We start from the raw sequence: 15,693 nt of genomic DNA on the forward strand, positions 1-15,693 counted from the left end.
CAATGTTCGGAATTCCCAGGTGTCTCAAAACAGACAATGGACCTCCCTTCAACAGTAAACATTTTGCAAAGTTTCTGACAGACATGGGTTGCCAACACAGGAAGATAACACCTCTATGGCCTCAAGCAAATGGAACAGCCGAGCGTTTTATGCGTACATTGGGAAAAGCAGTCAGAGTATCACACTGCCAAAGCATCCCATGGCAGCGGACATTAAACACATTCCTCCGTGAGTACTGCTCTACTCCACACAGCACCACTGAAGCATCTCCAGCAGAGCTCATGTTCCAGCGGAAGGTCTACACACTTAGGTAATAGGGAGCGGGTAACATCTATAGACGGATAGTAAAAACCACGTATTGCTGTAAGAGAAGGATTTCGTATGATGTGAGTAATAAAGTGACATCGACTCCAAACCAGTCTATCTTATTGAGCGTGCAAACATCACAACCGTCATATTAAAATAGTGCCCATTTCACTCCCTGCCAAGAGTGAAATTACTGCCAAATAGGGTGAAATTACTGTAACAACCCGATACTGGCTGGAAAGCAAAACGTCTCCAAATTTAGAAACGGTTGCAATTTTTCAGATGGCACAAAGTGTGACATGATTACGGTACTGCAAATTTGGCTGGATTGCTGGCGCTGCAGCCACATTTGCAGGACTTTTTTTTTTWAAAAATTAATATTTGTGTAATGTCAGTCTGTGTGTATTGAATGAATATAAGTTTCACTTTTTCAATAAAATTACTAATTTGAATAAACTTTTTCATGATATTCTAATTATATGGCCAGCACCCACCCTAACCCTAAAATAATTTGGAGTGCTTGTTTTGTGTGTCCTTGCATTATTCATCAGGGGCCTGTCTTCAGTTAGGGTTCAGGAAGGCTGTTCTTGGTTAAATGGAAAATTAGTTGATCTTTGCTATTGTTTTACTCAGAATACAAATGCAGGAGCTCCACTAACTGCAATAATAATTGCTGTATTTTCAATTTTTACTGTATTGACTTCCAGTACAGTAAGTATTTGAAATAAAATCTTAAACTAATCTATTTGGGTCATCTCCTGTTTTTGACTTAGCACATCTTCTATCCTGTCAGGTTAACATGTTTATTGAAGGATTCCATGATGCCATGGTGCTATATTCCATTGCGTTACATGAAGGCATGAAGAATGGATACTCAAAGACAAACGGTACTGAGATAACCTCACACATGTGGAACAGAACTTTTGAAGGTAATAAACTTTCTAATAAACTCTTAATAAACTTTCAATAAAGCTGATAATTTTATACATTATTTTATTTTAACAAAGTGTTCTTGTGATGTTATGCAAGTAACCTGGGATGTAGGAGGTAAAATAAGTAGTGAATATGTCCACATTTTCTCAATTTGAATATGCCTTACTTTAAGTTCTGGAAACTATTTGCACACTGATCTTTCGTTCTTTCTATAGTTTTTTAATTAAAATATTTGTCAGGCAATTTGATTGGGCAATTCTAGAAATTTTACTTTCTTCCTCTGAAACCAAGTAAGAGATTCCTTGGCTGTGTGTTTGAGACATTTTCCTTACTTGCAAATTCACACTTGTTATATGATTGAATATTTCTTAAGAGCCTTCTAGCCATGATAAGAAGTGAAAAARAATTTTACATGCGAGGTTCTTTTTCCAGTTGCCTTCTATTTAAGCTATTATGATTATCATGCCCTTAATGACAGGGAATCTACACTTAACAGTACTGACCATCATTTTTTACTCATTTTTGTTTGCGGCTTACATGAAACAACATAACATTTATGATATAATTTATGATGTTTAGTGAATGTGAAGGTTTCATTCCTAAGAAAGACACAGGGGCTGATTTTAATGATTATTTAAGTGCAATCACTATGAAGCTGTTAAAATGTGTTCATTTCTTTCCAATATATATAAAATAATTCTATGGAAAGTGAATCATCTTCTAAGATACATCATGTTTCATTTGATGGCAAATAGTAGACATTAAATGAGTGCACTAGCTCTAGACAATCTGAAGCCAAACAGTCAATGCATGGCCATGTGGCTGGGGGACATTGGTATTTGCACACAGTTTACTTACACAGGCCACCTGGAAATCACCTGGCGACACCAATCCTGCTTCAGTATGCATCAAACCCTTAAGCCAGTGGTTCCCAAAGATTTTCTTCTGGGTTCCCCTATGGATTACATAAAATCCCCCCCCCAAAAAGAAAAAAAATCAATTGTATCAACAGGTTGTAGTCAAGACCACCTACCCAAGACCAAGTCAAGACCAGCACCCCGTGCTACGTGACACAAAAAAATTACGTTTTACCTATCAAAATTGCTTCTCAAATTGATCTGAAAGATCCACATTCCCATAAAACACCTAGATATTAAATACTTAGAGCTGAAATAAATTTAATCAGTAAAGATCCGTCCAGAAGAATCTGATCGTTCCTGAATGTCATATCAATGCAGACTTTGGTCACAGCATTGTCCCATATTTGCGACTCCTCAGTCAACATCTGCACACAATAATTCAGCGCATCAGTGACAACTTTTTTTCATCCCGGATGCAACATGTGTCTCAGTCAGTACAGCTAGCTTTGCATCCACGGAGCTTACCTTTCTTTAAGCTTTCCTTCGAAGTGACGCTAAAAGTTGGACGAAGTACCCACCGTCTGTGAAAGCGAAGCGCTGCTGATTTTACATGTAGCCACATCGATTTATGCAGTGCTATTATATTACTGATGATTAGACAGACATCTTCTCCCGCTCAGAGGAAACCCCTGCGCATGTCTGGAGCTCCGCGTGTGAGTAAAGGGGTAGGCGATCGTTGACAACAGACATGTAAGTCACGTTATTGCTTGGATTTTACGGCGCCACCTTAAATCCCTGAACTTCACATTTTAACTGACAAAAAGCGCAACGTGACTTATATCATCAAATGTAGCGAGTAACGCGACACTTTTGTAGAAATGTAGTGAAGTAGAAAGTACAGATACTTACTGTAAAATGTAGTGGAGTAAAAGTAGAAAGTATCCATTATTGAATCTACTTAAGTAAAGTACAGATACACAAAAATTGTACTTAAGTACAGTAACAAAGTACTTGTACTTCATTACTTCCCACCACTAACTGAGGTAAAGTTAACATTTCAGCGTTTACTCTATAGGCTTTAGTACAAAATGGACCATTATGAGTCATCAACCCAGCGGTGAAAAAATGGCGACCTCCATATGTGAAAAATATAACAAAAGATTAAGTAATTATGAGTTCTGGCATAGCAATTTTTTAAGTAATATGAAAATTGCAACATATTTAGGCCAACATGTTCAACTAGTCGGGGATCCTTTTAACTCTGGTAAAAACTGCTTCAATCTTCCATATTCATGAAATGACATAGGTCAAAGATTAGCTAGCCAAGCTAACGCGGTTGATGCTGTAAAATTCTCCTCCGGTAAACAGCAACAATGACCTAGGTCCCAGCCACATATTATAGCTGACTGCAATAATTGCAGAGGCTCTCACATTGCAAAAAGAGAAAAATGCCTTTTGGTGGTATCAACCAGTGCCATTAGTGCAGAAAAATTAACCATTGCAAAAACTGCTGCAAAGGCAAACATCAAATCCTGGCAAGAGGACATACAGACAGCCAGTACATAAAGTTTCCATTGAACAGTCAACTCTACATCTAGAGTTTCTATGACTTTCTATGTGGACGGCATCAAGGTTGACAGCATCACACCAAAAGTTGATACTAAGCAGGAAGGTGCCACCATGCACATAAATTGTGTTCTCATTGAATTTAAATTCGACACAGGAGCAAAATGTAACGTATTATCCCTCCACACATTTAAGAGAGTAACAAATGGGGAGCAACTTACCAGCTACGGAGATCCACCTAACCTGGTTGCACATGGTGGTAACAGAATTCAAACTAGCTGTGTGGTCATACTGCTATGTGATTTCAAAGATCAACTTCATTCACTGAATTTCTTTACAGTAGACAAGGATGTACAACCACTACTCCGTTTTCAAGCAAGCACAGACATGGAAAACGTCAAACTAAGTCCTGATGTTCATCATGTTGACGCCGAGACACCTTCAGAAATAAAGTCATCTCACAATACAAAGATGTGTTCAGTGATGAATTGGGAGAGCTTCCTGCAACATACGCCATGACATTAAATCCAGATCCACACCTGTTGTGAGACCAGCGCACCGCATCCCTGTGGCGATGCAAGATACAGTTGAAGATTAACTCAACTGGTTGGAAAACATAGGTGTAATAATGCCAGTCACAGAACTCACTGACTGCGTTTCCTCACTGGTTGTGGTGCACAAGAAGGACTAACAAGAAATCAGGCTCAGCATAAACCTCAACATGGCCTTAAGACGCCCTCACCATTCATGCAGAGCATTGAACAGGCGCAAACATGTTTTCTGTGCTGGATGCCAAAATTTCATTTCGGCGAGTGCGTTTCGACAAACCATCACTGCTGACTGACTACGTTGTGGAATTAACTCAGCTAGCAAAGTTTTCTAGCAATCCATATAACAGCTGTTTACTGGGCTTCCCTGTTTAACCATTGTGACTGACATCATTATCGTGGTCGCAACCTGGCTGACCATGACGCAAACCTCAGCAAAGTACTGAAACATGCCAGACCAGTTAACTTGAGACTAAACCCACACAAATGCAAGTTTTGTTTGAGTGAAGTGCACTGCGTCGGTCACATCTTTACAAAGGAAGGTCTCAAGGTTGATCCTGCAAAGACCACTGCCATCACCAACATGTCTGTCCCAACGTTTTCTTGGGAGTGACGTTGCCAAGAAAACGTCACTGCAACATTTCCTTGACATGGCGAATTACCCTGCCAAGTACATTCCCAGCTTCAGTGACATTGCAGCCCCTCTGAAGATATTGACCGACAAGAAGTCAATATCTTGACTGTCAGTATGGAGATGGTTTTCGGAACATCAAACAGCTTTCGACCGTCTCCAATAATGCCTGACCAGCCCACCTGTTCTTGATTATTACAATGTTGCTGAGCCTGTCACTTTGACATGCAATGCATACTGTTTTGATCTAGGAGCTGCCTGCATGCAAAATGGAAAACCTATTGCTTTTGAATCACGTGTTTTGACGGACACAGAGAGACAGTACGCTCAGATAGAAAAGGAGCTACTTGCTGTTGTGTTTCCATGTACTAAGTTCAAAGACTATGGAAAGCAAGTCATTGTGAAAACAGACCATCAGCCCCTGCCCAGCATCCTAAAAAAGCCAATTCACACCTCACCAGAGGATGCTTCTCAGACTACAAAGCTATGATAGCAGGTTAGTGTACAAAAAATGGAAGCAAATGTACTTAGCTGACACACTATCGAGATCTCCGAACCCTTACGCCCCRCAGAATCCATTTGAAGATGAAACCTTTAACATGACCCACAAGAAGTCAATATCTTGACTGTCAATATGGTGCTGGTTTTCCCAACATCAAACAGCTTTCGGCCGTCTCCAACATGACCAACATGTCGTCATGTTGTAAGAACTCCATGGAAGTTCTTACAGTCTGACTTTTGAAATGTAGCTACATTTCAACAGCTCGACTGTAAGAACTCAGGGAACATACGGTGACTGACAACATGCTTAAAGCAGGCGCTTTAAGCATGTTGGGTAGGTACCCGTCGTCATACAGAAAGGATGGCGGAACAAAGAGAGACAATTGGAGCCTGCTCTGCGCCCATTCTTTCCCTACAGAGATGAGCTAATTATGGAAAATGGCATCATAATGAAAGGCCAGAAAGCTGTTATTCCACAATCTCTGCACAAAGACATACATAAAGGACACCTAGGTGTTGACGCAACAAAGTGGCTTGCAAAAAGCATCTTCTGCTGGCTCACATTGTCCAACGACATCACAAGAGAGATTTTGTCATGTGCTATCTGCAATAACACCAATCCCCACCATCAAAAGGAGCCTCTGCACCTTCACCCGATTCCAGATCTGCTATGGTCTGTGGTTGCTGTTATAAATCCTCTGGCTTCAGTTTCTCGTCTGGCAAATCTTCGCTCCTCTTACTCATCATCTTATTCAAACTTGTCCGCCCTCCAACAATCACTCACCCTGCAGCTCCTTGAAGACCACTCCAAGGAACCGTTAACCCCCAGCTTCTGGACGCCCACACTCAAATCATGCTCCACTCACCTCCCCTGACAGACCTTTGTCACGAAGAACATTTTTCACAAGATTTACTATCAGACTCCACCCAGATATTCACCTTCTCCCTGCTTCATTTTCAGTGCTCCAGTTCAGGGCCGTGCAGAGACCACTAAAGGGGCAGATACTAAAAAAAAGGGCACATCTAACCGCATTCTAGGACAGAATATTAACAAAGCTGCAGAGCTTTCAGAGTTTAATAAACAATGATAAATTACAAAATGTGAGATATACAGTCAAAGCTAAGGAAAATCTCTATATAGAGCAGGGGTCCCCAAATGTTTTCCTGTGAGGGCCACATAACTTTTCCCTTCTCTGGTGGGGGGCCGGAGTCAGTTTGTAACAGAAAAAGTGTGACGATTGCAGGAGTGCCTAAATGTAAAAATATATTGTTTTTCAGAAAGCACAATCAAATAACATTCTCAGGAAATAAATAATAACACTATTAATGAAATAAATAACCAAATAACCCTCTCTGGGTTCTTCACAGAAAAAATCCAGGAAAATAGTCCGTATTTTCCGGACTATAAGCCACAACCCCAAAGTTGTTTTTTTTTTTAACCAGTAAACATACACATATAAGCCGCAGATATCTCTGCCGCTCCAGGTTTTCCACAATGATGAAGCAGCAGCAGAGGGGGGCGGACACCCAAAATTTGAGTCATAACAGGTCAATTGAATATCACATTTATTAGGGTTGAAAAAGAAAAAGTTGCCAAGATTAGATTTAACTGAACTGATTACGGTAGTTTCCGAACGGTAACTGTAACAGTAAAAGTGCTGATCCTTCGTGTTGCTACTAGCATGAGCTAAATCAGTGGTCCCCAACCTTTTTATTACCGCGGACCGTCGAGACGTGGACATTTTGCTGTGGCCTGGGGGACAGATGGGGAGGGATGAACAGTCAGATAGGGCTTCTGCATGTTGGTGTTCCCACTAAATACTGAATGTGCCCTATTTAGGTTGTCCTGGCCCTTTTATCGCAGCCTGTGGGGTTTTCCCTGACTGGGAACGAGAATACAACCTGTTGAATGTGACGGGTAGCCAATCAGAAAACGCGGTGACGTAAGACCAGAAACAGCTGGGCAACTGAGAGTCCAGTAGATATCGGAGATGATATGCGGAAATATTTATTATTAAATCTAAAGGTCATCATTATGTTTATTCAGTTAAAAATGTTAACTATGAAAAAACATATTCACCTCCAAATCATAGTGCTGCAAATAAGAGGGCTGCTCCCGTCGTCTTTTATCCACCGCCTTTTCTTTTTGTTACGTCTTTTATCTCTTAAAATGACTCCACAAACTATCACTATTGCTTCTACATCGTCATCCGTGTTTGGTTATTCTAAATTCCCGTATGCTATGTTGGGGGTTTTACTGGATTATCCTCTGGAATCGGGATGTTCGTGACTGGAATCGGTTCGTGTTGCTCCTGCCTTGGACACACAAACCAATAGAGGTTTGGAGAATCGGCCTACAATTCTTAAATCTTTCCGTCTAACCCAGACTCAAGACTCACAAGCTGCTCATCTCCTCTCAACCACTGCAAAAACGCTCTGACTCTGGTCGCTATGGTAACGTTTATATATCCCTTCAAAATAACAAATGCGCCACAAAAACAAACATTTTACTTTTGTGAAAATTTTAACTCACGATAATGACTAACGGGAGCCCTGAGCTTGTTTCTCTGCAACGAGACGGTCCCATCTGGGAGTGATGAGAGATAATGACATCTGAAGTGTTGCTTATATCCACAGGCTGCTCGGTCTCTAAGTGGCGAAGCAGTTTGAAGCTTCATTGCCTCATTAGCAGCCGGTCGCCGCATGTTACGCAGAGCTGGCTTATAATGTGGGACTCACCTACCGGTCCGGGATAAATACATTCTCCTTGTCTCTTCTCTGGGCCTTTTCCTCTTTGCAAAGAAACGTTCCAAAGACATCTGATCTGTTTCTTACTCGTTTTGCTGCTTGTGGGCTCAGTGTTGGCGCGCAAGTAACCAGACTTCCAATGATTCACTTCCTGCTAAAGAATTAGAATCACACATTTTTGTCTCATGAAGTGAAAAAATTATTTGCAAAGCAAACTTATTTGCGCATGTCAGAAATCTTTTCTTGCTATTCTAAGTTTTTGTTTGTGACTCTAAGTTTTGCTTGTGATTCTCACATGATGTCGTGGGCAGGGCCCAAAAGATTTCTGATGTGTGGAAATAAAAGTTTATGTTTTGCAAATAACTTTTTAAGTTCACAAGACAAAAATTAGTTATTTAATTAAAAAAAAAATTTTAAACAAAACTTTTTGTTTAAAAATACGAAATCATTGCAATTCCAAAAGTTTTGATTACAATTTTATTTTACTTACCTGAGGTTAGTTTTTCTTTTTTTCATTGAAAAATTGGGGAAAAAATTAACTTCATACTCTGCGAACCAGACCCTAAACTTACTTTTAAAGTCTTGATAGAGTTTTATCCCCTTCATTAATGACAAACTTTTATTACATACATTATATCTATCATGGTAGTTCGGGGTGAGTTATTTTTAATTCTAAATCCTTGTTGTACTTTTATTTAAGTGCTATTCTCCTTCAAGATACATTTACCCAACACTCATCTTCAACAAAGGAAATTAGAAGACCATTGTTTTGGAAGGGCAATGTGCCTATTGCATAAGCAATACTGAAGAATGACTGCCATCATTAACGATACAGTGAAGAAGCTTTTTAGTTATCTGTCAGTGTCTGTTGTATTTCATTATCTCTCTGCTAAGCCGCTACTCCTTGCTGAAGCAGAAACGATACAACGTTCAACGTTTTCCATCATCTGACAAGTACTTTATTCACCAAAAATGTTTTTTTTAATTCACCAAAAACTGTTCTGTAATCTGCAACGTTTGCTACGTTGAGCTCCAGTTAGCTGCCTTATCTCATTGTGCGAGAGGCAATTGCATCGTGCGTCACGGGCAAAAGGTCAAAGGTAACAAGATGACCGGAGTACTAAAAACCCCAACACAAAACCAAATAATTTTAGTACATGTTATTATGTGTCAGAAGAGGGCTTAGGAAATAATAAAACAAAAAATAAATAAATAAAAAATTTACCAAAAGAGCACTTGGGGCAAGGAGCAAAAGGGGCAGGTGCTCAAGCCCCCCAGGTCCCACCTCTCCACATGCCTGCTCCTGTTACACAATTTCCTGAACCTCGGACAAGATGCATAAGACATTATTCTTTTTTATTTTATTTTAAACTTTATTATTCTTTCCTATCTAGTTTCTTTAACTGTTCTGTGTGTGGGTACAAAGCATTCCCAAAACCATGACGTATATATTTTTGAAGTAATTATGAGTTTTGGCGTATCATGAAGAGCAATATTTTAGTTAACTACAAGATTAGGCCAACATGTTTAACTAATCAATCAACTAACCCTAACCCAAAGCTTGTACATTAGGTGCTTCAAAAAAATTATGAAGTGCAGTACTTTGGCAAATTTTAAAACTTCCTTTTCACATGAAAAGGGAAAGATTGTTTATTTTAAATATTGCTATTATCACTGTGTTTTGTTTAGAAATGTTCAAACTAATCTACTTAAGGTAAAACTATCATGAGTGTAGAAGTGTACCCAAATGCAGCAGGCTGTAGACGTAGAATAAGTGGATATTTTAATGAAGAAAATAAATCAATATAAAATCCAAAATTAGTGATGGGTCCAGCAACACAGATGCGTGGGCGCATGTGTCCAAACAATATGTTTGACTAAACTGTCTTATTTAAATAAATCCACCTTTTCAATGTTGAGGCATTATGACGCCTCAGCAATAAATATTTGTGGGGGGGACAGTCCACAAGCATCCTCCTTTCAAACACATTCACTTAAATTTTCACTTTATGGTACATGTTCACATTATTTATTGACTGTATCTAAGAATATCAAATATATTTCAAATTTAACTGAAGATATGACACAATACACAACAACATACAAATACTAGGTCATCAAACCACTACGTTGCCTGTAGGAATTTTTTATGTCCAGCAGGTGTCAGTATTCGGTGACACAGAATCGACACAGTTTTGCTATGGGTCGAAACGTCTCATGACGCCTCATCTACCCATCACTATCCAAAATCCAGGGGAAACAAGGAAATCCAAAACACAAAGAAAACTGGAAACAGGAAGGAACAACAGGTAATCCAGGAATGGTAACAAGGGTAGTGATGAATAAAATGACAAGCATAGTGATGAGACAGACTGGGGAGTTGTGACTGAGATAGAGGAGCTTAAGTACGGAAAGGCAGTAAAAGACACAATGGGTCTAGCTAGATGAGATAACTGATTGCAGGTGTGAGTAGTTTGCACAGGAACTAGCTGAGGGGTGGGGAGAAGGTGGCACAGGGAAGCTGCTGGGGAATACAAAAGGGAGGAAACAGAGAGCTGAAAATGCTTCTAATGCTGAAGACACACTAAGAGTAAAGAGAACCTGATAAACTAGAAGAGAGAGAGACATGAGGAAAACCATAACCAAACCTAAACAGAAACACGGCTGATCTAACAATAAGAACTAAGGAACATAGAACTAGAGTAACTAGAAGATCTAAACAAAGAAATAACCTAACTAGAATCACTAAAGAAAGACGGACATAGATTCAGACAAAAATACTCGGTATACCCAGGGGTGAAAGTAGGCGGGTACGGTCGGGTACTGCGTACCCCTAAAAGATTTAGCGGGGGTACGCAGTACCTGCAAGAGAGGGGAGCGGCTTTCTACTGCAAAGAATCAATGGGTTCACTGTGCAGCGACTAATCAGCTGTGACTAATTAGTTTTTCAACAACAATCTAAAACACGACTTAATCAGTTAATAAATAGCTTTATTCCCATTTCACATTGTTTCTGAACTGTTCGTGCTTTGCTCAGGGGTGCAACATGTCGATCGCAGAAGGTTTTGAGTCGATCTCTGCGGTAGGTGACGAACTGAACGCCGCCAGGACGCTGAGACCAGCACGTCCTCCTCTGACTGGCTTAAAACGTTCGGAACTTTATTAAACAACAAAAAAATAAATAAAATTAAATTTAAAAAATCAACAAAACGTGTTGATTTTTCAACAAAACCCAACAACAATAATAATTTCAGTGATTATTGTTTCAACAAAGTGTTGCGCAATTCTGTGCGTTTCGGTTCCATTACCAAAATAACAAGCAGAGGAGGAGTTTAAAATTAACTAATCAACCACCGCTGTGTTCAGGGAGCGCTTATTAATAGTCGCAAAATAAATATCAAGCCTGAAAACTTAATGTCATAACGGACTGAATGGTATGTTTTTAATGTAGTCCCTGCTTGGCCATGGCAACAGGTGTGCTTCACCCCTGGTAAAATGGTTTTTACCTTGCGCCTGTATTTTACCCTTACAGCCGCTGTAATTTCTGAACGTTCAAACTTGGACTAATTATCTCGTTCGTCTGTGACTATGCGTCATTTACAACAAATATCAAACACGGTAAACATGTTTAATTAAGTATTTAACAAATGGCTTCTACCGCGATAATTATGTGAAATTAAATTGTCTAATAAAAAAAATAGTTTTTTGCTCTCTGGCATCTCACTGAGTTTTTCCGAGAGGCTTTTCCTCTATCAAACTATATTTTGCCTCTTATTTAGTGGAAATAATGATGTGGATGAGACTTTCTCCAAAATTATAACCTTTTTCAATCTTTATAGCTCCACTGTTGAAAATGAGGAGCCAACATTCACAAACGACATTGAAATAAATTCCAGTCCAACATCTGGTTTGAGGTGATTCCTCTAGAACCTGTTGGAGGAAAAACATCCCAACTTCAGAAGATGTGCTTTTAACTTAACAGAGCTCTGTGGTTCCTCCTAGCAGTATGAGAGTCAGGGTGAGGAGGCGCCACGTTAGGAAGGCGAAGTGGAAGCTGCAGGATCTTCAGAACAAACAGGTCATGATGCTAGGCTACTGATTATCCCTCTGTCTGGACACAGGATCAATGGAACCAGTTTAAAAGCTAAAATGAATGGTTATATGCCAGACATGGRAAACTGGGATGCATCCATACCATGATGTTCAGAATTTAGGTCTCATGGTATCTCACGGCATTAACATTGCCAGTCAATATACTGAGGGAAATATAGCTCCATTTTGTAGCAATTCAAGAGCTACTCAGCTTTTATCGCTTCGCAAAAAAATTAAACAGCACAAAAATACACAGAAGCAATATACCCTATCAGGGTATATATTTACCCTGATAGCACAGAATAATTGAAACATTGAATCAATGTTAGGCAGAGACACTGAATCAACGTTGAACGCTGACATTGAAACATTGAAAGTGGTTGGTCACTTGTATGTTGAATCAACGTTAGGGTTTCAACCATAACTGACATATCAATGTTGATTCAATCATCATCGTATGTCAATTTACATGCATATTTGTGTTATTACATTGAATCAGTTAGGAATCAATGTTGATTCAACCTTCATCTGAATGTGATTTGGGTTGATTATATTGAATGAAAGCTAAGGATTTATATTCGTTTTTAGGTCTGATAGGTCTACATAACCTACCACTAAAAGTTTCTTCACTGGTCTTATTGGCAGATCATGGGTCAACTGTACAAAAGGTAAAAAATGGCAACATGGGTTTGATATAACATCAAACCCAGATCTTTAGAGGGACAGATCTTTAAACATATTTGACTCCTTTTTGACTGTCAAAACAACAGTCTATGGTCCACAGAAGAACAAAGTCCATGAGGTTACCTTTGTACTGTATGAACTAGGGAAACAGTACAATTTGTGGTAACCCCAGTTTGATTCTGATTGGCGTCACTTTGATGACTTCCTCTTGTTCTGGCGTGCAATGAAGCCACTTCTTGGCAGTTTCGCTGCAGTCCTCAAGAGTCAGCTTTCGGTCAAACTGCAGAGCAACAAAAAAAACCCACAAAAATAAAAGTGAGGAAGGTGCCAGTTAGAAAGATGATAAACATTTGAAAGGATTTGTGATGCTGCACTCATGTTAAAATGAGGAATCAATATTTAAAATGAAGGCTGTTTATCAGAAAACCTAACAATAAAACTCAGGGAGGATCAGGGTTTATTTACCACACCAGTGGCAGATAAATAGAGCAAAAAGTGATTTATACTGTAGTTGGAAAAATTATTTATAAATTATACAGAATAAACTTTCATCAAATAGCTGGTTCAATCTTCCATCAACTACAAATATTTCCAAATAAGTTGATTAAATTCCTTAAAAAGTGTCTATATGCTGATAAAGATCCCACGCAAGTAATAATAGTCCAGTTCAGTTTAACCAGTTACCAATCCAAGAATCAACAGACTGAATCAGTCATTAGCAGGTTTAGTTCAGTGTTTCACCTGCCTTACATGTTTTAAGTGTTTCCCTTCTGCCTCACCTGGATTTAATCTGTGGATGATTAACAACCTTCTGCATTTCTTGATGGCTGCAAATGGTCATGCAGTCATCTAACAGCTGTTCTGGAACAGAGGCACATCTAAGCACGTCCCTAAGCACATATTAATAAAAAGTTAGTAAGTGATTACTATCACAACAATTTAAAGCCCACCTGGAGCAGCCAGACTTACACTTCCTTGTCCACCACATGCTCTCCCAGACCAAACAATAGGCCCCACCCTATTTTAAAAACTCAAATCCCACAAAATCTCACAGGATTTCATACTTAGGCCTGGAGTGGTGGGTAGGATGAAAATAATACAAAAAGGTGTGTATGTGTGTGTGTGTCTTTGGCGGGTAGAGGGAGAGGGGTGTGAAAAACAGCTTACATTGATTGAACATTTAGATCACGAGTTCTTCCCCAAACATTGTCCTCATGGCAAACTGAGCTGCATGTTTTCAGTTCAGCAAAACCCTGTTAATCAAACATCAATTAAAATCATGTGTTCTGAATTAGGGAAATGCCTAAAACTTGCAGGGCAGTGTGCCTGGAGGATTGGTGCTGAAAAACACTGTATTCGATGTTGGCATTTCAATCAATAGATAGACAATAAATCAACATTGACACATTTTCAACGTTAGTTAATTGGCTAGAATTGAATGGTTGTTTGATGGTTGATCCAGCTTCTGTCGTTGACCTTAACCATAAATTCAACCTTTGTGATTATAGCGGCAATTGTTTGTCAAACCAAACATCCAACTTAAGATGATTTATTTTCACATTTTTGCAAAAAAAAACAATTAGAGATCAACTTCCCTTCTACCTCTCTTGCACTGGTTAAAACCATAGGCCCCAAATGCCTGCTGGTCCTTTACCAGGCCCCTACACTTATAGAAAGTGGACCAACCCACCTCACTTCCTGTTTGCTTAGAAAAATAAGAAAAAATAATAAAACAAAAGATAAATAAAATCAACAATTATTAACCTACAAATAAGTTCTGTAAATAATACAAAAAATATAAATTTAAGAATAAACTAACAAAATTCAAATGGATAAAGAAAATAAAGAATAAATAGCTCCAACAGTGATCATAATTCAACATTGAATTAACATCTTTTGCAAACAAGCCAACAGCAGAAGTGGCTGTGTGTTTGGGCCATCCCACTCATATAAATGGTAGGGGTGGACCGCTCCACTCCTTGTAGTAAGTTGTAGATGTTTTTGTGTCAATATATCACACACAGTAAGAATTTTTCTTAACAAGTAAAAAAATGTACAGAAAGGAATGACCACTCACCATCCTCTACAGTGTTATTAAAAATGTGATAACCCCTGCTTAGTAATAAAATGCTCTCACCCAGACCTCTGATGAGGAGGAGAGGAGGGGAAGAAGTTGTGTGGCAAAACAGCTGACATTGATTCAACATTGATCAGACGTTGATCATACCTCGGCATTTCATTCATTAGATTTCAACCACAAAAAAACATTGATTCAATACAGTTTCAATGTTAGTTACTTATCTAAACGTGGATGGTTGTTTGATGGTTGATCCACCATCATTTGTCGACTTAAACCAAAAATCAACCATTAATCAGATGTTGGCATTTCAGTCATCAGATTTCAACCACAAAACAACATTGATTCAATGACACAGTTTCAACGGTTTGATTGGATGGTTGTTTGATGGTTGATCATTTGTCGACTTCAACCAAAAATCAACGATTCTAACTATAATTCAATAATTCAACGTTGATTTAACGTTGTGTGCTATCTGGGTATATATATACTGCTCAAAAAAATAAAAACTTAAGTGTTTAAGTGTTCCCTTTATTTTTTTGAGCAGCGTATATACCCAGATAGCACATATATATATACACACTTTTGTCATAGTACCCCCAAGAATTTAAAACTACTTTCACCCCTGACTATACCTAAAGTGACAAGATAATAAAACTAGAAACACTAAGGTGGAGCTAGAAGTAACCTAGCTAGAATTACTAAGGGAAGATAGGGCATGGATGTAGACATAACAGAACTAAACCT

General features: G+C 38.9%; 1 protein-coding gene across 1 annotated transcript in view; it reads left to right on the forward strand.

The window, feature by feature from the left end:
• The window catches only part of npr3 (natriuretic peptide receptor 3), a 120,805-nt gene that overhangs the window by 57,420 nt on the left and 47,692 nt on the right, over positions 1 to 15,693 (forward strand). Inside the window, exon 4 of the mRNA XM_008419278.2 lies at positions 1,100 to 1,235. Coding sequence (XP_008417500.1) covers positions 1,100 to 1,235 — 136 coding nt within the window. The remainder of the gene's footprint in view (positions 1 to 1,099; positions 1,236 to 15,693) is intronic.

The sequence above is a fragment of the Poecilia reticulata genome, linkage group LG9, assembly GCF_000633615.1.
Source record: "Poecilia reticulata strain Guanapo linkage group LG9, Guppy_female_1.0+MT, whole genome shotgun sequence".
Lineage (NCBI taxonomy): Eukaryota > Metazoa > Chordata > Actinopteri > Cyprinodontiformes > Poeciliidae > Poecilia > Poecilia reticulata.